The sequence below is a fragment of the Eriocheir sinensis genome, chromosome 55, assembly GCF_024679095.1.
Source record: "Eriocheir sinensis breed Jianghai 21 chromosome 55, ASM2467909v1, whole genome shotgun sequence".
Taxonomy (NCBI): domain Eukaryota; kingdom Metazoa; phylum Arthropoda; class Malacostraca; order Decapoda; family Varunidae; genus Eriocheir; species Eriocheir sinensis.
Genome location: NC_066563.1, coordinates 5,746,205 through 5,768,742, shown reverse-complemented (window position 1 = coordinate 5,768,742; position 22,538 = coordinate 5,746,205). Strand labels below are relative to the sequence as shown.

Here is a 22,538-nt window from a genome sequence, read left to right as displayed (position 1 = left end):
TGCGTGACTGTCTTTCAATACGTATCATTCTATCTATCTACGTATCTATCCCTCTATCTGTGAATGTATGTAGGTATCTATCTATCTCCTCGATTATTTTTTATCTATGTGTATTTTTTTACAATAAAGGAGACAGCTCAAGGGCACAAAAAAAGGAAATAATAATAATAATAAAAAAGCCCGCTACTCGCTGCTCCTAAAAATAATCCAAAGAGGTGGCCGAAAGAGGGGTCAATTTCGGGAGGAGAGGTGTCCTGATACCTCCTGAAATAAACAAAAGGTCTGAAAACATGACTAAAACCTTCTGCTTCTCGGTAACGAAGACAGAGTTAAGTAAAATAAAGTGTAAGGTCAAAGAGGACAAACTATTAGCCACGTACCAAAGAAATTAGCATGAAAGGAAAAATATATACATTAAACATATAAATACAAATACCTTAAGAAAACGAATTACAATTACTATATTCCCAGACTCAGTACATTCAACAACACCATCGTATTTCTTTTTCATTCACTATTTTCTTTTGTAACCTCCCTCTCTCTATCTCTACCTTCCCTCCCTTCCTTCGATATTTCCATTTCCCCTTCCCTTCCTCCCTTCCCTCTGTTTCTACCGTCCCTTCTTCCCTTCCTCTATCTCTCCCTCTCTTCCCTATTTCACCATTCCTTTCCTACCTTCCCTTTATCTCTTTCCCTTCCTCTGTCTCTCGTTTACCTTCCTCCCTTCCCTCTGTCTCTACCTTCCTTTCTTCCCTCCCTCTATATCTGCCTCTCTTCCCTCTATTTCACCCTTCCCTTCCTACCTTCCCTTTATCTCTTTTCCTCCCTCTGTCTCTCCTTTCCTTTACTCCCTTCTCTCAATCTTCTTCTCTCCCTTCCCTTCCCTTTCTCCCTTCCCTTTCTACCTTCCTTTCTTCCCTTCGTCTATCTCACTCTCTTCCCTTTATTTCGCCCTTCCTTTCCTATCTTCCCTTTCTCTCTTTCCCTTCCTCTATCTCTCCTTTCCCTTCTTCCCTTCCCTTCCCTTCCTCCCTTCCCTCCCTCGACACAACACAGCTGCAGCCTTACCACGGTGATCAGAAGGGCACCCCTACCCCCCTTTTCCCTCCCTTCACTCCGATTCCCTTCCTTAGTTCCCTCCCTCCCTCTGCAAATCAATCCTTTGCTCTCTCTCTCTCTCTCTCTCTCTCTCTCTCTCTCTCTCTCTCTCTCTCTCTCTCTCTCTCTCTCTCTCTCTCTCTCTCTCTCTCTCTCTCTCTCTCTCTCTCTCTCTCTCTCTCTCTCTCTCTCTCTATCTCACACACACACACACACACACACACACACACACACACACACACACACACACAAGCACGTGCACAAGTTACCTTCTTCCTTCCCTTCCCTTTCCTTCACCTTCAGTCTTATTAGCGAACGTTGGCGGAAAAAGAAAATAGACGAAGTTAAAGTAAAAACCGCAACTCGACTCCGTAAAAGATTAAACGCTATTACCTAATTAAAATTTTGGGCGGCGCGTATCGGTCACACACACACACACACACACACACACACACACACACACACACACAAGCTCCGTATTTTCTTTGTTTGCGGTGGTGAATTTTCTTTTAATATATATAAGTATCGATCTATAATTACTGTCTTTGCTTCTAATATGCCTTTTCTTACCCTCTTGTTTCTCCTCCTCCTCCTCCTCTTCTTCTTCCTCTTCCTCCTCCTTCTTCTTCCCCTCCTCTCCCTCCTCTTCCTCCTCATCTTCCTCGTTTCTTACTTTTCTTATTTTCTTCCTCCTCTTGCAACTTTTTTTGACTTTTCTCGCCTAACTTGAATTTGGAGTGCAATGACCTCTTAAATATTCGGAGCTTAATGGTAACCCTTCCTTTTTTAAATAAACTTGATGTTTCATACTGACGCAAGATATCGCAAAGAAACTTATTTAGTCCTCTTAAATAATGATAACACCCTACCTTTAATTGATTTTCTGCTTCGAACAAACTCTGGCTATCATCATTATTATTACATGAAACGAAAGAGGTAGAGAGGGAGGAGTACGGACGCTGGATGCTACCTGTTCTGTATACAGTAAACACCTGAAACGCATCGATCCTAAACAATTACTGAATATTCTCTTGGATAATGGTAAATCTTCCTTATTTATTTGATTTTCCGCTTCTTTCTGTTCCTAACCATGCCACTGAACCTTGCATTCACCCAAGAACTCAATAGCTATTCCACTTCAGTCACTTGTGGGTTTTTTTTTACACCAAAGGAGACAGCTTAAGGGCACAAAAAAAGGAAACAATAATAAAAAAAAGCCCGCTACTCGCTGCTCTCCATGCTCTCTATTAGGTTATCAAAGTTCCAAGGAATACTAAAAACACGTAATAAAAACCGTAACCTCTCATCTGTGTTTCATGTTTTTTACGACTCTTAAAAGTCATCCCAGAAAATACTTAAAAGCACGTTAAGACTGCATTACGACCCTCGCTTCCTTATTATAATTTTCCTTCAAACTCCATTCTTACACACCGACCCTTCCTTGCAATATCAACTCTCTTCGTACCTTCACCTGCGCTACACCTGCCCGGCGCTCACCACCACAAGATGCTGCATTAGTCACAAGCCTCAAGGTGTGTTCGTCATGCTCATCAGCGTTAATTACCTCACAGCGCTTACAATCCTATTAACGCAGTAGCTTCCTTGCATTAATAACTCCCCTTAATACCCCGACGCGTGTTTCACCTACCGAGGACTCGCCACAACAAGATACCGCATTAATTAGTATGTCCTCCAGGTAAGTCCGTCATGCTCCCCAGCGTTGACTACCTGACATGACTAATATTACCTGGTTGTCATCTACCTGAGGACGAATAAACCAATTGAGTATATATGTCATGGTCCTTAATGTTAGCTACCTGACATTACTGACATTACCTGGTCCTGCCGCCTACCACAATGCAATAAAGTGTTCCTGAAGTCGCATAAACTAACTGAGTATATTTGTCATTCATAACGTTTTCTACCTGACATTACTAACATTACCTGGTTATGTCGCCTACCGCAATGCATTAAAGTGTTCCTAACGACGAATAAACTAAATGAATAAGCGATTGACGTCCTCAGATCAAGATATGCAAGTTACGTGATAATATTAGCTGGTTCTCTCACTTACCACAATGGATTATAATATACTTAAAGGCGCATAAACTAATTAATTATACCTGTCATCCGAGGTGTCATTTGATGTCCTCAGGTTAAGAAGTGCAAATTACGTGACAATTATTATATTACCTGGTTCTCACACTTACCACAACGTATTTAAATATACCGACAGACGCATAGTCTAAGTGAATATACCTGTCATTGGAGGCGTCATTTGATGGGCTCAAGGTAAAAAATACAAATTACGTGACAATGACTATATTACCTGTTCCTCTCCGTAACCGATGTATTAATATAAACTTTACGAGGAGCAAATTAACCCACTACACCTTCCATTCGAGGCGCCAAGAGGACACACACTTGATGTTCTCAGGTGTGGAAGATGTGATTAGTTTAGCGGTTACCTGGAGACAATTACTGAACGTCCCTGTCCGCAATACCGGTGACAGGTAAGGTTAAGCTAATTACGCGACAGGTGTATTGGGGTTCGCTCACCTGGAGAAGGCGTGTATGGGGGGGGAGGGAGGGTTTGGGAAGGGGGAAGGGGGAGGATGTGGCCTTGACGCTGAGAAGGGTTCATGAAGTGTTGCGTTTGATCATAAGGGTATAACACTCTGAGTGATTACGTGTGTGTGTGTGTGTGTGTGTGTGTGTGTGTGTGTGTGTGTGTGTTGGGTGGGCTTGTTGGCTGTCTCGTTGGTTGGCTTTGTTCGTGCTGTTTGCTATCACGTCCATCTTTGCCTGTTTGTCGAGCTGTCTGGCGTGGCACAAATGTTTATCCACGGAGCAACGACCATCCGTCACTTTTGCGTGTTATTTATGTACCCGGCTGACCGTTCCTCCTTTCATCTCTTTGCCCAATTACTTTGTGTCAAATTTCTATGTTACCGTCTATATTTACCTGTCTGTCTGTCTGTCTATATGTCTATGTGTTTGTCTGAGCGTTCTGTCTACCTGCAAACCTATTTTCCGCCTGGCTGACTCCCTTTCTCTCCTCTTATTCCTATTTCTCAGTAGACTAGCTTCTGTACCCACTCTCTCTCTCCCTCTCTCTCTTCCCAGTAGCTGATCGTGTCACATTTCTCTCTCTCTCTCTTCTCTTCTCTCTCTCTCTCTCTCTCTCTCTCTCTCTCTCTCTCTCTCTCTCTCTCTCTCTCTCTCTCTCTCTCTCTCTCTCTCTCTCTCTCTCTCTCTCTCTCTCTCTCTGATTCTCTTACTCTCTCTCTCTCTCTCTCTCTCTCTCTCTCTCTCTCTTTATTATTCTCTTTGACTTTCACATCTCTGACTCTTCTTTCTTTACTCACTATCTTACTTTCCTGCTCTCCCTCTCATCCCTCTTTTTCTCTATCTATCTATCCATCTCCCTCCCTCTCTACTGCCTCTCGAATCACCACGCCTTAAGCCTGAGTCAGTTACAATAAGCCGAGAGACGGGAACTGGCCCTCTGTAGGCGCACTCTTGTCCCCTGACCGTTCTGCCAATCAGCTCGCCCATGTAAAGGCGCCGGGGAAGCCAAGTGTCGCTGGGGACGAGGGAAGGCGCCGGGCCCTCTACGCTTAATGGGGAAGGGCGAGGGTACATAGCTAAGGCAGGAGAAGGCAGGAGGCGCGGGAGGGCAGGGAGCGAAGAGTATGTTAGGAGCAAGCGAGGAGGAGAAGGAATAATGCATGGGGAGATGTAGGAAGAGAAAGAGTAGAAGGAAAAGGAGGAGAAGGAGGTAAGCGTAGGAGGAGATGTGGAGAGTGAAAGGAATATATATAAAAGAGGAATAAGGATAAGGGAAGGGGGAAGGAGGTAAGCTTGGCAAGAAGTAGAGAGTGAGGGGATTAAAGTTAAGGGAAGGGAGCAAAAAAGGAGACTGACAGGAATTGAAGAAAACCTAGAGAAAGAAAAACAAGGAAAAAGAAACACAAAGAAATAAACGATAGAAAAATAAATAACAAAATAAATAACGTGAAAATAACAAAGAACTAGGAAGAGAAGGAGGAGGAGGAAGAAAAGGAAGTAAGCGTAGGAAGAGCTGGAGAGTGAGAGGAATAGACAGGAAATAGAAGAAGGAGAATAAGAAGAAAGCGAGGAGAAGAAGGAATTATGCAAGACTTACCGGGGAGGTGGAGGAAAATGGAGGTAGGAGGAAGAGGAAAAAGAGGTAAGCTTAGGAAGAGATGTGGAGTGAGAGAAATAGACATAAAACAGAAGAAGAAGAAGGAGAAGGAATTATACATGAAAACTGGGGAAGTAGAGAAAGCGGAGTACGAGGAGGAGGAGGAGGAGGAGGAGGAGGAGAAGGAGTAGGAGGAGGAGGAGAAGGAGGTAAGCATAGGAAGAGATGGAGAGTGAGAGAAATAGACATCAAACAGAAGAAAGAGAAAGAGAGGAAGAGAAGGAATTATGCATGAAAACTGGGGAGGTAGAGAAGGAGGAGGAGGAGGAGGAGGAGGAGGTAAGCTTAGGAAGAGAGATGGAGAGTGAGAGTAATAAATATGAAAGAAAAATTAGGATAAAGGAAGGGAAAATAGAGGAAGGATGAAAGGAATTGAGTAAAACCTAGAGAATGAAAGGACACACAAAGAGATAAAACAATAGAAGAAGAAATAAATCGTAGAAAAAACAAATACGAGAAAACAAAATGAAAAAACCAAAGGAAAATAGCAAAAAAAGGTGTCAGAAAATGTTAAGAAAATATAAAAAATCAAACACTCACAGTAACAAAAAAAAAAACTAGAAAAACGAAGAAAATAAGTAGATAAAAAACACCGATTCACACTCACACAAACACACACACACACACACACACACACACACACACACACACACACACACACACACACACACAAATGCAAACACACAGAGTCACGACAGACAAAACAAAAGCAAAAAGTTAGATCCATCCATCAACGCTGTCGAGGAGGAGGAGGAGGAAGAAAAGATATACAACACTCATCGAACGTCCGCACAAGTTACGCTTTTTGGCGAGAAAAAGAAAGAGGAAAGAAAGCTCAAATCACCGACCTCAGCGGCCCGTGAGGTGCAGGAAAGGAAGAGAAGATTCAAGGTGAAGAGTAAAGAGAGGAGGAGGAGGAGGAGGAGGAGGTGGAGGAGGAGGAGCAGGAGGAGAAGGAGGAAGATCTGATAGAGAAGAATGTAAAAAAGAGGAGGAAGAGAAGACAGAGGAGGTTATGGCACAGGAAGAATGGAGGACGAAGACGAGGAGCACGAAAAGGAGAAAGCAGAAGAGAAGATACAAGAGAGAGGAGAAGGAGGAAGAGAAGGACGGGGACGAAGAGGATTAGGAAGAGGGGAAGACGGTACAGAAGGAGAAGAAGAAGAAAGTACACACGGAGAAGGGAGAGGAGGAAAATTTAAGGAAAGTAGGAGAGAGCTGTAAAACAAAACAAAGAGGAAGTAGAACCAAATCGAAAGTGAAAGGGAAAGGAACACATACACAAGAAGGAGGAAGGAGGAAGAAGGAAGAGTAAGAGTCGAAGTGAGAGGAAAATATATGTACCACAGGACTCTGGGGAGCACCGTTGAGGGAGGACGAGCGAGCACATGGAATGACTTGACGCCCTTCAGCTCAATAGGAAAGGGAAGAGGAAAGGAAAAGGCGAAGGAGATAGAAAAGAGAAAGGAGTACAAGCCCAACGTACCACAAGGGGATAAAGGGACACTGGCACACATAAACCACTTGGGAAGATGGGAGCATGTATAAAAGTAGGTACCACAAGGGGATAAGGGCAACATAGGCACACACAAATCACTAGGGAGAAAGAGTACATGTATGAAAATTGACACTGCTCAGATTAGAAGTAAAAAATGAAAGGCAAGTCAGTCATACATAGCCAAGGATAAGAAGGTTAACATTGACATTCAGTGTAAAATATTGAAACCAAAATTTGACATAGACAAACAGAATAGAAAATAGAAAGACAAATAGACAGATATATAGAAAAATTAATAGATACCATATAAATAAGCACAGACGTATATAGATAAAAATAAAACTATGCTGAAATAGGAGGAAGGAAGTGAGGAATGTCAAGGTTAAAAAAAAAACAGAGAAGCAGGATGAAATGAAACATGTAAAAAGGAAATAAAAACAAAAGAGAAAAGGTAAAGAAAAAACAGAAAGAAAAAAGTTAAAAAAAGAAGAAAATACTAAAATACAAGAAAATAAGGGAATTTTAGGGGAGAGAGAGAGAGAGAGAAAAAAAACGAGAGAGACAGACAGAGAACGAGAGAGGGAAGAGAGGAAAGAGAGAGAGAGTAAGGAAAGATTGGAAAGGGAAATAAGAGGAAGGGAGGTTAATAGAATACTGGTAACAAGAGAGAGAGGAAGGGAGGGAGAGGAAGAGAGGGGAGCGATAAGATGAGATTGGAAAGGGGAAGTGGAAGAAGAAATAGCGAGTTGGCGGTTTAACGAAAAAAAAGGATAAAGAAGAGGAAGGGGAAACTGATCTAATACATGTTACTGAAGTGAATGTATTACTTACTCATAATTGCATAGATTGTCAGCCACAGAGATTTTACGGTTAAGACTTGTTGGTGATTTGTCCCTAAACGTAACTTATATGACATCAAACGGATTAATCTCCTTCTTATTGAATGTTAGATGAAGTAAGCGTTAGGGGTATATTTTTCTGTAATTTATTGTTATGCTTCGGCCTGGCCACTCCTATGCCACAAAAATATAAAGGAATGAATAAGTAACAATAAAAGAATGAATGCATACGAGAAACAACGATAGCTTTTCATCAATTTATGGGAAAGCTTTTGTCGGCCAGTTGGTGCGGGGATCGACAGTTAATTTCGTTTGTCTCAGGAAAATCCAGAGAGAGACTTTGATTTCGTTTCCTTCCCTCGCTGCCTCGTCAATAAAGAAATATTTGGTGCAATCAACGTGTCTCTAACGGCCCTTGAACTCCACTCCGCTGCCTCTCGTCTCAGCGATTTCATCAAAAGCAAACAGTCGATTGGCTTTCATATTTGCAAAGCTTCGCACGATTTTAGGAGCACTCTCTCAGCCTACGCGGCTAAGACTTTCCCGGGCCACGCTGTCTGAGTCTCTTCAGGCGTGTCTGCATGGCCCGCATCGCGGACAGGAAATATTCGTTATAATAACTGTCGGACTCGTAGTCGTAGTCGAAGTCATAGTAGTAGTAGTAGTAGTAGTAGTAGTAGTAGTAGTAGTAGTAGTAGTAGTAGTAGAAGTAGTAGTAGTAGTAGTAGTAGTAGTAGTAGTAGTAGTAGTAGTAGTAGTAGTATCGTCTTCACCACATCCGGCGGGATGGGTCCCAGGGCCCAATGCGTCTACGCACGCCTCGCGGAACTAATCTCAGAAAAGAAGCATCAGCCAAGGAGCCACGTTGTCGCCTGGATGAGGTGTCGCCTCTTGTTCTCCCTGCTCAGGTCGGCCATCCTATGTCTCAGGGGCACCAGACACTCTGGCCCAAAAGCCACCAACATCTCCAATATGGACTATGAAGCCACAGTGGTGGAGAGTGACATTAGGGTGGGTCGGGAGTGACTTGAGTAGGGAAGGAAAGAGGATCTAGACGTAATAGATGATAGGTGATTTAGTGCTAGGTAGTATTAGTGATATGGTTGGATCCCACAGTCATTAGCGAACAGAGTTGGGGCTAATGACCTCTAAGCTATGGAGCCCTCCATGATTATGTGTCGAAAAAATAAACATGGGTGGAGGTATCCTTTATATTGTATAGAAAAAAAAAGTAGTAGTAATAGTAGTTAGTAGTAGTAGTAGTAGTAGTAGTAGTAGTAGTAGCAGCGCCACTCTTTGAAATGTTCATAATTAGTAACAAAACAGCATTGTAATTTGCAACGCAAAGTTTCCAACAGTTCTGAAGCTTACGTAGCAAATTTTGTGATAAACCCAAAATGTTAACATTTACTTCAACATCACGAAGTCTCGGTAAATATCCTACCACATTTAACACCAGCCGCCCGATCAGTATCAGATTTTTAGCAAAAAATTTCCACCAGATTGACACCAACATTCCAATCCCTAAAAAAACAAAAATGTATTATGAGCGGTGCGTTACCCAGGTAGAGGCGCGGTGAACTCTACGGTCGCCGCCAGTCACGTTTACATTACTCGACGGCTCCCACGGGTCCCCAGCACAAGCTATAGCAAACTATTATTATCTTTGCTTAGCTTCTGAGTCACTCCCCCAACGACCGAAAAAATAACGCTTCCATCAGGTGGCATGATTAAAGATGAAAGCATAAATCAGGAGATGCCTAACAAACCACGCCTAGGCGTGGAACACTCCTTCATTTAAAGACTCTATAGTGAATATATATTTTAGGATACATTTCTGGATTCCCTCATGGACCAGCTTTGATGCCGGATGGTTCTAATGAGGTACTGCTCTAAGAACGCTTGGACTCCAGCTTATGCTATCTGCATGGTTTTCATCCCCCAAAGCTCAAGAATCCCAAGTTTATCACAGTACTTAGCGAGTTTGGGGACCTGCACTGCACTAAATCCCCGAAATGTGTCCTGAAAGTACTCCTGTGTAGAGGTATTAGAAGGAAAGACGAGCAGTATAAGGGTGAGGAGGGAAGGCAAGCAAGATGAAAATTAAGGACATAACACAGAAGGGAGGTAAAAAGGTTAGCCATGTAGTATATAACAGACTTTCGACTCTTTAAACATCGTAAAGCGAAAAAAATGGGTAGAAAAAAAATATCGAATGCTTTTGCTCCGTACGATTTTTTTTATATTTTACGCACAAATTAAAATCATTTATGTCGCACAAGGAAAAATAAACGTTGTGGGAGAATTACTTAACAGCGACACAAATGATATAATAATGAACGCCATCTATTTATTACTTTTTTAGTCCATTTCCGTTTGATCTTCTTCGTACATCGTTGCCATTTCAGAATTTTCTTCCCCCAAAGCATATCACTAGAATTATGTATTTTACTACCTTCGTTTAGAATCCTCCTCCTCCTCCTCCTCCTCCTTCAAGCACCCACCACCATGACCATCAATCCTGCAACTTCTCTTCCTCCCTCTTCCTGCTCCTCTTCCTACTCAGTCTCGTTAATATCATGCTTTGCCTTCATTATATCCCTCCTCCTCCTCCTCAGCTCCATCCTCCTGCTCACCCTCCTTCTACTCTCCCTCCTTACGATCTACATTTTTATCATCTTTTCCTCTCGTCCTCCTCGTTCCCGCCCTCCTCATGTTGCCCATCCACGCCTCCCTCTATCCTCTCTTCATCACCACCACCTCCACCACCTCCACCAACACCTCCACCACCCTCCCTCCGCCTCGTAGCCACCCCGGACCCCGCCATCAGTATGCTAGAGGCGACACTACGCAGCACGATGGATACATACCGACAGTGACAAGGCTCCTTCGATCGCCCCTTCTTCGGCGATGTCCAAGCTGCCCCGTTCACAGCACAACAAGGCGCCGACACTGGTGAAGGAGAAGAGTGCTATTCAGTATGCGCCAAAATATAAGGCGCGCGTGGGCAGATGACACTCATGACTGAAGTGAATGAAAGAAACATATAAAACATAACTGGAATCTTTTTACTTTACCTTGCATTCCTTCGGTCATCTACTTCTAGTACTTTGTTGGGTTTCCTTTTCTCCGTAAACATTCCTGGAGCCTCTTGGGAACACTGTTTGCTAGTGTTTGTAGCAAATCCTGTGGCAATGTTGTCCACACATGACCCTCGAGCTTAGCTATTGTTGAAGTGTCCATTCCTCGTACTTTTCGTTTCATAAGCGACCACAGGTTTTCTATTGGGTTGAGATCAGGACTATTCCAGTCATCAAAAACGAAACTTGACAGTCACGTAGCCACTGTTTCACATCACGAGCAGTGTGGCACGGCGCTCCGTCCTGCATAAAATAATCTGCCGCGCATTTTTCAAATGAGCTGGGCAAATAGTCGCACAAAAGTTCTAAGTAGTTGTCCTTGTTCATTCTCACACCTTTAGGTAGCACTACCAACCCCCCCACTCCATGGAAGGAGAAGCAGGCCCACACCATGATGGAAGGTGGGTGCCTGGAAGTGGGGACAATGTATTGGGGCAGCAAGGCGTCACTGCCCGGGCGGCGATACACTCCGCCTCCACTACTGCCTGTCACCGTGAACACTGCCTCGTCACTCCACAAAACACGTTGCCACCTCTCCTGGTCCCAGTGTTGATATGCCTTGCAAAAATTAACCCTCAGCTTCTTGTGTCTTGTGAGGTCTGGTTTTCTGCGCACGAAACCTGCGGCACCCAATATCGTCATGGATGCAACGCTGCACAGTTCTTAGTGATACCTGGCCAAGCAAGTTACTGTTTGTTTCCTTCACTGCCCTTGCTGTTATTGAGGGGTGGGTATCAACTTGTCTTTTGAGAACGTTGACGGTCCTTGGGTTTATCATTTTGCGCCTACCAGTCTTGGGTTTGGCAGACGGCAGAGACTGGCATCCTGTGTCCCGATACTGCTGTGTGAGGCGCTGAACACTACGGAGGCAAACTCCTGTTTCTGCTGATATTTCTCTCATGCTGTGGCCCTTGTTGAAGAGAGCAATGACTGCTCTAACGTCTTCCTTAGTAGTCTGCCTCCTTGACATCCTGGACTGGGTAGTAATTACTCAGAGAGTCCGCCAACGCGCAGAAAAAAGCAGCGAACAAGTAGCGGAGCGCGGGACTTTAAAGGTTCAAAAAAATGACTGACAGGCACTTGGCAACTAGTGATCTATGGCGGTTGAGCCAGCTGGTTGTCGTGCCTGATGAATGATAACTCAAAATGTCGTACGATCCGCGGCGGGGAAAATACGAAGGAAAAATGGGTTCTCATACCAGTGACCGAAGTCGGTACTTCCGCGCCTTATATTTTGGCGCATACTGTTAGGGACTCGTTGCTGGTATAAGGAAAAGAAATGGCATAACAGGAAACGTTAGCCATTCTAGAGAACATAAAGAAACCTGATAATGTAAAAGTGAAAACACGAGGTCGATAACATAAAGAAAATCGAGGAATTATGAAAAGTGGAAAGTAGAAAAAAGAAAAAATGTCGAAACGGATGTAAAAGGGAACGAGATAACTAGTGACGACTGACAAATAGATCAGAGTAAAAAGAGACAGGGGAAGAATAAACGAAAAAAAAAGACGATAGAGAGAGAGAGATAGCAGACAGAAGATAGATAGAGACAGAAAAGAGATATAAAAGTAAACAACAGAACAAATGACGACTAACAACTATCATCAGTGCAAGAATAGACAAAGAAAGACCAGACGCATAAAAAAATAACAATAAACAGCTGAGAAACAGAAAGTGAAAAAAGGCTTGCTGCGGTTCCAATCTGCGCCCATCAAAAAACGGGACCAATAGATAAACAGGGAAGGCGTATTTGCATGGTGATTGGAGGCGAGGAAACAAGGGGAGGGGGGAGCAAAATGGAGCCTGGTGAAGCGAGGAACAGGGAAAGCAAACAGGGAAACGAACTCGTGGAGAGGGAAAAAAAAGTGTTGTGTAGGCAGAAGGTGAAGGTTGAAAAAGACGTGGAGCAGGAGAGGAAGAAGAAGAGGAAGAAGAAGATATGCTGAAAAGGGAGGAATGAAAAATAGAAGGAAACGAAAGCAAAAGGTACTGATTTAAAAAGATGTGAAGGAGAAAGAAGAAGAAAAACAGATGCTGAGAAAGGAGGAGGAGAAGGACGACGAAAATAGATGGGGATAAATATGTAGAACGAAGATGAGGATGAGATGCTGTAATAAGAGAAGTAAAAAAAATAGAAGGAAGAGAAGAAAAAATAGATGAGATGAGAGGAAATAATGGGAATGAATATGTAAGAAAAATAAGAGGAAGAAGAGATGCTGAAGGAGGAGAAGAAGAAAAAATAGAAGATGAGAGAAAATGATGGGTAAAAATATATTAGGTAGGAGAATATTGACAAAATAAAGTGAGAAAGACGAGAAAAAGGAGACAGAGGAGGAGGAAGAGGAGCCGAAAAAAATGTGTAGAAAGAAGAGAAAGGAGAAATAAGAGAAAGATGAAAAGGAAGATCAGAAGAAAGAGATGGAGGAGGTTAAAGAATATCAGGAGTAGAAATAAATTTAAAGAAACACAGGAGAAGGAAGAGGAAGAACAGGAACAGAAGAAACAAGAAGAAGAAGAGATGAAACAGGAGGAGGTGGAGGAGGAGAGTTGGAGGAAGAAGAGCAAGGAAAAATATTACGAAAAGAAAATATAAAACGATGCAGGAAAAAAAAAGAGAAAAGGAGGATCAGACGAAGCGAGGGAAAGGGAAACGATGAACGAAAGAAGGAAAAATATTGGAGGAGGAAAAAAGATGGAGAGAAAAGATAGGAGATGAAAGCGAGATGGAAGAAAAAGGAGAGAATCGAGCTGGAGGAGAAAATAGGAGGAGGCAGAGAAGGTAAAGGAGGAGGAAGAAAGGAAGAGAGGAAAGGTGAAGAGTAATAAAGTTAAATGGAATAGAAAAACGTAGAAAACAGAGAGTTACAAAGACGATGAAGGACGAGAAGCTTTATCTCTTTAACTTAAGAGGAGGAGGAGGAGGAGGAGGAGGAGACTTTCTTTATCAAACTCCTACACACGTCCTCTTCTCTTCCTCTTCCTTTTCCTCCTCCTCCTCCTCCTCCTCCTCCTCGTCTTTCCATCTTCCCTCCACTTCACTCCCTGTCTCCTTCCTTCCTCCGCACACACACATACTCTCTCACACACACACACACACACACACACACACACACACACACACACACACCTTTTAATTTCAATAGACTAATAAATTTACTTTGAACTTACACTCTCCTACTTAATATCATAATTGGCATCCTCCTCCTCCTAGCCTCAACTCATAAATATCCTCATTATTCACCTAATACTCCTCCTTCTGCTCTTCTTCCATCTTTACTTCCTACTCCTCAGCCTCCTTCTACGTCTCCTCACAGTCCTCTACATCTTCCGCCTCGGGTTCCTCTTCATTTCTTTCCTCTTTTCTCCTACTACTTTTTTTTAACCTTATTACATATTCTTCATATCCACTCCTTATAATCCTACTACTCCTGCTCTTCCCTCTCCTTCTCCTCCTTTTGCATACTTTTACGAGGTCCTGCAGGACTCCGAAAGTGCACTTCTGGTCCCCTAATTACAAGAAAGACATTAAACTACTCGAGAAAATATAGCGACGCACTACGAAAATTTTACCATAATAGAGAACGCAACCTTACGAAGAATGACTCAAGCGACTCAACCTCTTCACGGTGGAAAAGAGACGATTGAGGGGGAACCTAATACAAGTCTTCAACTACTTGAACAAGTTCAACAATGTCGATCACTCCAAATTCTTCACGCTACAAACTAACACGAGAACAAGAAACAACGGTAAAACAATTCAAGCGAAGCGATGCAGTACAGATATCGGCAGGAGTTATTTCTCGAGCAGAATCGCATTCATCGTCTCTTTGCTGCCTCGGAAGTGAACTGAACCTATACACGGGCACGTACAGAAGTGCTTCAATCCTTTCCACAGGTCACTCCTGTGGCCGACGGATTGATTAAACCGAGGAAAGCAGGCAGCCTCGCAATGAGCAAACAGGCTTTCTGCTGCCTGCTCGTCCAAGTTTCCATGTTCTACGCACTTTTATGAGACCCTGCAGGACCCCAAAGGATACTAAGATCACGAGACGAGAGAATTTCACTAAAGTTTTATCCGTCAGTGAGTCAGAATCCTGTTACGGAGTTTCTCGTTACTGTTCCACTTTTCATCTCATTTCATTTCCTCTTTTTCTCCCATTGTTTCAAGAGGCGTTCAAACAAGTGCCGGACAGAGCAGGTGGGAGGTGGGCGCAGGTAGAACAATGGCTTTAATTAGGCCCTGATTGCCCTCACCTGTAAATTAAACCGTTACATTTCTCTTCCTTTCACGGGTTGTTGAGCGCTTGATTGAATGAATAAAGTGAAGCGATTAATGTTCTTACTTTTTTTATGCTGCTTTAGTTTTATATCCGAGTGTCTGTTCGTCTGGTTTTGATATCAGACTCTTTCGTTTTCTCTCTTCCTCTCTTTATTTATTTTTATGCTTCTGTCTCGTCTGCTCCTTTATTTGTCTGTTTCTTTATTTGTCTGAATGTTCGTGTTTAGTTTCTGTTTTCTTTCTGTCTTTTTGCCTCTACTGTTGGTTTATCTGTCTGTATCTGTCTATCTATCTGTTTGCATGAATTTATGTATGTCTATAAACTCTGTATGCATTTCTAACTGTGTCTCTATCCGTCTAACTCTGCCTTTCTAACTATCTTCTCTTGATGTTCATATATCCCTATCTATCTATCTATACATCTCTCTATGTATCTCTCTTTAAAAGCAAATATCCTTATAATCCCATCCACTTACAAATCACAAAACACGGAACATAGAAACAACCACAAAAACTCCCTACAACACATATCACTCTCTTCCTCTTTTTTTATTTATTTTTATGCAAGTCTACAATTTTACAGAGTTCGAGGTCACAGTAACCCTGACCTGCCCCTCTCTCTCTTTCTAACAGGCGAGCGGCAGCAGCAGGAGCACCAGACCCTGAACTGTCTCTATGCCAAACAGCTCTGCGAGGAAGACTCAAACTGCTCAGCCATACTCAAGGTTATTCCAACCCTCTGCGGACCGGAGCTTGGTGAGTGTGTGTGTTCGTTTGTGAGGGGGGGGGGGTGGAGGGAGGAGGGGAACGGGATGAGAGTGTGTGTGTGTGTGTGTGTGTGTGTGTGTGTGTGTGTGTGTGTGTGTGTGTGTGTCTATTTCTGGTACTGTCTTAATAAATGGCTCTCTGTTTCTGTGTCTGTTTGTATGTCTATTTCTCTGTCTGTCTGTCTGTTTCATTATCTATCTATCCATCAGTCTGTCTATCTAGGTATCTATCTGCCTATATGCTATCTAACTATGTATGTAACAATTTATCTATCCATCTATCTCTTCCTCTTACTCGCCTCCTCACTCAACTATTTATCAGTCTATCTATCTAGCTATCTATCTATCTATCAATCTCTTCCATTTCCCGCATCTTCGCTTTAGTAAGTCTCCTCACTATTACGTCACAACCACATCATCTTTTCGTCTCCTTTCCACCTGGCCGCACCTTTCCCGCCCTTCCATCAGAGTAGGCAACCACTTACCTTCCCCGCCACTCTGCTGTCACCCTCACACCCTCGTCTGTCCTCCCCAATCATCAATTCTCTCTCTCGTCTCCCTTGCTTTTATTTCCCCCTCACATCCCGCTCCCCTAAATCCTCTCTCTCACACACGCGCACACACACACACACACACACACACACACACACACGGACGTCTCTACACTATTTTCACACACTCCCCCCCCTTCATGTCTACGCTATTTCTTTTTTTATTCTACTCTTCTATTACCGCACCTCCTTACATCAGCACCGACTCAGGTTACGTTATGCAAACACACTACGACTTTCCTTACTTCATACACTCTACTCATGACGTTCCCTTAGTTAGGCACTCTATCTATCTATCTATCTATCTATCTATCTGTCTGTCCTACCAACAAGCTTTCTGTTTCGATATTTAATCTAAACAACATTTTATTTTTTTGTTCGTGTGTTAGTAAATAACAGTTCTATTCTCTCTGGCAAACAACATGCTCTCTCTCTCTCTCTCTCTCTCTCTCTCTCTCTCTCTCTCTCTCTCTCTCTCTCTCTCTCTCTCTCTCTCTCTCTCTCTCTGAACAAAATGATATAACATGAAGAGAGAAGTAAAAGACGTCCTTATTTAAATAGGAAATTAATACTTCATGTGGTTTAAGCGAACACACACACACACACACACACACACACACACACACACACACACACACACACACACACACACACACACACACACACACACACACACACACACACACACACACACACACACACACACACACACACACACACACACACACACACACACACACGCACACACACACACACACGCACACGTAAAGCGAGACCTGAGTTGTCGTGTTTGACCGTCAGAAAAACGAGAAAAAAAACGAGGGGGGAAAAAAAACAGCGGTAAATAAATTCCCTTTACAAACGAATGCACACACACACACACACACACACACACACACACACACACACACACACACACACACACACACACACACAGCAGCAGTATTCTTGGTGTATATATTTTCTGGTTCCATTTCCATTTCCTCGTCATCATAGAAGCCGCTTTGCACTCACTAATCTTTCTCTCTAAAACATTCGCTCATATCCTAACATCTCTTAAAGGTAAAAGGTCAGGGAGAGGAATATGAGGGCTGTATACTTACGCGCCTTTCGTCACTGTATTCTCGACTTAAGGGAACCTATGGATTGCTTGGGTTTATCTGTCGGAGAAGTAGTATTAGGGGTGGTAATGGTCACAGTGGTAATAGTCGTTGCAGTAGAAGAAGTAGTAGTAGCAGTAGTAGTAGTAGAAGGAGAAGGAGGAAGAGAAGGAAAAGGAGTACGAGTATAAGGAGGAGAATGATGAGGACAAGAATACGAAGAGGAAAAGGAGGACGAGGAGGGCGAAACAGAGGAGGAGGAAAATGAAATGAGAACAAGGAAGAGGAAAACGAGGAGGATGAAAAGGACGAGGACGAGAACGAGGGAGGGAGGAGAATGAGAACAAATATGAGGATGACGAACAGGAGAGAAAGAGGGTGTGGAAGAGGGAGAAGGGTGGAACAAGAGGGGAGAGAGAGCCCAAAGTTAAGCCACTGACAGAAACGCTGATGTCTATGAGCTGAGCGAATGAGGGAGAAGAGAAGGGGAAGTGCCGCCTAACAGGAGATTGAGAACTGACTCGTACACGCACGATTATATAAACACGATAGACAGAAAATAAAGTAAAGGCAGGATATTATAAGAAAGAAATTTTGCATCCATTCCGGCAGTAGAATAATGCAGAGAGAGAGAGAGGGAGCCAAGCGAGTAAAAAGAAGCGAGCTGACAATAAGGGATATGAATTTTGCAAAGCTATCAATGTATACAATATGAATGTACTTCGACAATACGTTACATTTAAACTATTCATAAAACGCAAATATTAATCACCTTTTCTGCAACAATGACAGCACACACACACACACACACACACACACACACACACACACACACACACACACACACAGCTCCCCTTCCTCCTCCCCCCTCCTCACACACGTATACACTCTAACAAATAAAAAAAAAGCATACACAAACACAAAGAGGAATCAGTTATGCATTTCAAGGTTGCCTTAAATGAAAGTCGACAAATCAAATTATTGACCAAAGGGAAGGCTGCCAAAATTACGGGTGGGCTGTTTTGATGTGTGTGTGTGTGTGTGTGTGTGTGTGTGTGTGTGTGTGTGTGTGTGTGTGTGTGTGTGAAAGAGAGTAAAATCATGGAGCGATAGACAGACAGATAGACAAACAGATAGACAGACAGACAAACAGACAGACAAACAGATAGACAGACAGACAAACAGACAGACAGATAGACAAACAGATAGACAGACAGACAGACAAACAGATACAGACAGACAAACAGACAGACATCGACAGACGAAAAAAATATATATATAAAAAATGGCTGACAGAGGTTGCAGTAATATGTTAAAATAAAATAAAAATAAAAAATAAAAAACATGCAAATGAGAGTAAAAAAATAGAGAACGTAAAGACTCAAAACTCAACACTGCCAATTAATTCTCTCTCTCTCTCTCTCTCTCTCTCTCTCTCTCTCTCTCTCTCTCTCTCTCTCTCTCTCTCTCTCTCTCTCTCTCTCTCTCTCCGTAACCCGCAGACCACGAATTCCTAACCACATATCCACTTTTTTATCAATCTATTTTTCCACTTTTATATACCTTCAGCGGCCCCACCCCAGCACCTCCTCCCCTTTCCCCTCACCCCAGACCCCTCATCCCTTCACCCCCTCCCCCTGCACCCCTTCCCCCCTCCTCCTGCTCCCCCCATGTCCATCCCCTTCCCCCTCCTCTATCCCCCATCTCCCTCTTCCTCCCCCTCCTGCCCCCATCCCCGTCTCCCTCCTCCTCCTTCCCCCATCCTCCTCCTCTTCCTTCACCTCCTCCATCCTCCCTAAGTGCTCCTCCTCCTCCTCCTCTTTCCCCCCTCACCCCCTCACCCCCTTACACAATATTTGGTCGTCCACGTTTCCAGGATTGCCTGTTGTGGCTCGCCCGAATCCCAGACGGTTGGAAAAATAAGATTTACTCGATACGAAACCCAATTTTTCCCCTCACTCTTGTTGTACAGCGCGGGAAAAAATATGGATAGGAAAAAAACGCATATTGTATACACAGAAATTGAATCTAGACGAAATGAAACTGAATGATGTGTTAAGACAATTTTGATCGAGAGATGATGCAATATAGACATGGAAATTAGATATAGACGAAGTAAAAGTCACATAATGTATCGAGACTAAATTAAAACGCATATTGTATAAACAGAAATTGAGTCTAGACGAAATGAAACTGGTTGAATGGGAACTTATTGGTCGAAAGAAATGGAAACTAAATATAAATGGAATGTAAGTTGAAAGATGGAGATTGAGACTGAATTAAAACGAATACAATATAAACAGAAATTGAATCTAGAAATTAAACACCATGACGCATTAATAGATTATATGGATCGATAAAGATGGTATAGATGATAAATAAAAACGAAATAAATGTTGCATAATGAAGATTGAGACTAAATTAAAATCCATACAGTAAAAACAAATTGAAACTAGTAATAAAACTGCATGACGTATAAAAGGAATATATGATTTGAAAATAAACTATTAAATATGAAGAGTATAATCCGTTCGAATACGATTTTGTTTTACGTTTTAAAGTAGAAGAAGGAGAATGAAGCTAGTATTATATTTCAGGAGATGTGGACCGAATACTTTGTTTAATCATATGCAGGCAAAAATAACATTCCTCCAGAGATTATACGAAAACAATGGAAAAACAAATAAAAATAGCATGAAGAGGCTTATCCAAATGAAGCAAAACAATACTTGAATGAATTTTTGTTGACAATGTGGGGATTTTTTTTTCGTTTTTTTTTTTTGGGGGGGGGAGGGGGGGGAGGATATCAAGAGAGAAAATGTCTGCCTCGTGGCGAACTAGTCATTCCAAAACACGCGAAGCCTCCACGCCACAAACACCGCAGGGCAAGACACGAAAAAAAAAAGGAAAATAACGAAAAGCTACATTTTTTTCGCTCAACTCTGGCATATCTCGCACAAGGATATGAATTTTAAAAGACATTACAATAGTTGAATATACAGATACCTACCTACCTACCAACCTACCTATCTACATACATACATACATACATACATAACATACATACATACATCAACAGATTAGATACATACGAGTTTATATACATAGCAAGTACAGTCGCGGACAAAAGTACTGCGTCGCTTCCAACCCCAGTGTGAGTCCGACACACCTGAGGTTCGAACAAACGGAGCACCAATCCAAGAGATGGCACACGTTTTTTGGAATCTCAGGTGTCTCGGACTCACGCTGGGGTTGGAAGCGACGCAGGTCTTTTGTCCGCGACTGTACATCACCCCAATGGAGATTTGGTGCGTTTGTAAGAGATATTGAAGGTGCCTGTTGTGTTGGAGTGGGTGAATATTGGTGGAGGGGTGAAGGACAGTGGGGTGTAGGGGGCCTTATAATATCTCTTACCTTTATTTCGGCATGCTGGGAGTTGCTAGATGGGCTTCTCAGCTGTTACGTGGAGCACTACACACTACGAAAAGCTGTGTATAGTTAGCGGGGAACTGACTGAGCACTAAGAAAAGGATCCGAGCTTGGTGTTTGAACGTAATCCATGCCATGTTCTTTACCCGCCACTGTTATTGTTTGAACTGAAGTGAAAACTGAGGAGCCAAGGCAGGGTTACCAAAATGTCGTACTCAGCACATATTGTATTTGCAGTTTTCTGACCCAAAATAGTCACAGCCACACGCATACACTCTCCCTCAACTCCCCACCACCACCACCGACCCTTCTCCCCGTCCCTTATCTCTTGTTCTCTCCTGTTAACTCTACATTCCGCTCACCAGAGTATCGTGCTCACCTGACCTGTTCTGTCCTGGGTCCCTTGTTACCCTCCCGACACACTGGCACTCGCTGTAAGGGCGATGAAACTTGCAAAACGACACAAACAAGCGACACTCGTGACCCGGCGGGCGGTGTATGGTGCTGTCCTGCGGGGCGAGGCTGCGCGGTGTCTCTGCGCGGTGGCATCAAAGCTCCCATGTTCCCTCCATCATTATATCATCCAAGACATTTACCTTCACTAAAGATAGGTGGATAGTGGTTGTGATACCTATATAAGTAAGTATGTGTGTTTTATTGAGGTTTGAAGCGTCGTTATTGAGGAATGTCATCTTGAGCATAAATGAGGAATGCCATGTCGGTGACCTGGAGTGGCGGTATCAAAGGTCCCATGTTCTCGCTGCCGTTTCATCAATCCAAGACGTTTACCTTTCATTGTAGATAAGTAAATAGTAATGTAATGCGTAAATAGGTAGGTATGAGTGTTGTATTGAGGTTGAAAGCGTCGTTACGGGGGAATATTATCTCGTGGGCATGAATGAGGGTTTCCGCATTGCACCGGCCGCTGACTAATGAAACTCCTCGCGCGGGCTCACAACGAAGCCGCGCGGATCCGAAGCCTTGAACTACCTGAACGAGGCTTTGCTCCGGGGATTAACTCGCACGCTGACGAACCTCTCTCTCTCTCTCTCTCTCTCTCTCTCTCTGCAGACCCCGAATGCCTAACTACGTATCTGTTTTCTTATGTACACGCGATGTAAATCCTCTCTGTAATTCCTCGTGTACCATGTATGTTTGCTTGTCTGTGTATGTCTGTCTGTCTGTCTATCCGTCTATTGATCTGTAAATCCTGGTGTTTCCTTATGTTTGTCTACCTTCCTTCCTGTCTTTGTCTCGTTCTGCCTGTCTCGTCTCTGTCTGTCTGTGGTTGTCTGTCTGCCATTCTGTCATTCTGTCTAACTTTACGTCTCTGTCTTTTGATCTGTCTGTCTCTCTGTCTGTCTATATGTCTGTGTGTCTGTTTCTGCCTAACTTTCCGTCTGTCTGTCTACTTGGCCTCCAAACACCTATCTTTCAACCTGTTTCGTTCTGTCTGTATATTTGTCTGGCATGTCACTCTGTCTTTCTGTTTATCTGTACCTTTCCGTTTCTCTGTCTGTTTACTTGGCCTTCAAACACCTATCTTTCAACCTGTTTCGTTCTGTCTGTATCTCTGTCTGTCTTTCTGTTTATCTGTACCTTTCCGTT

The 22,538-nt window shown here is 43.0% G+C and overlaps 1 protein-coding gene across 1 annotated transcript in view; it reads left to right on the top strand.

Moving 5' to 3' along the window:
* The window catches only part of LOC126983970 (uncharacterized), a 135,484-nt gene that overhangs the window by 78,936 nt on the left and 34,010 nt on the right, over positions 1-22,538 (top strand). Inside the window, exon 3 of the mRNA XM_050837247.1 lies at positions 15,717-15,839. Within this exon, the coding sequence (XP_050693204.1) occupies positions 15,717-15,839 (123 nt within the window). The remainder of the gene's footprint in view (positions 1-15,716; positions 15,840-22,538) is intronic.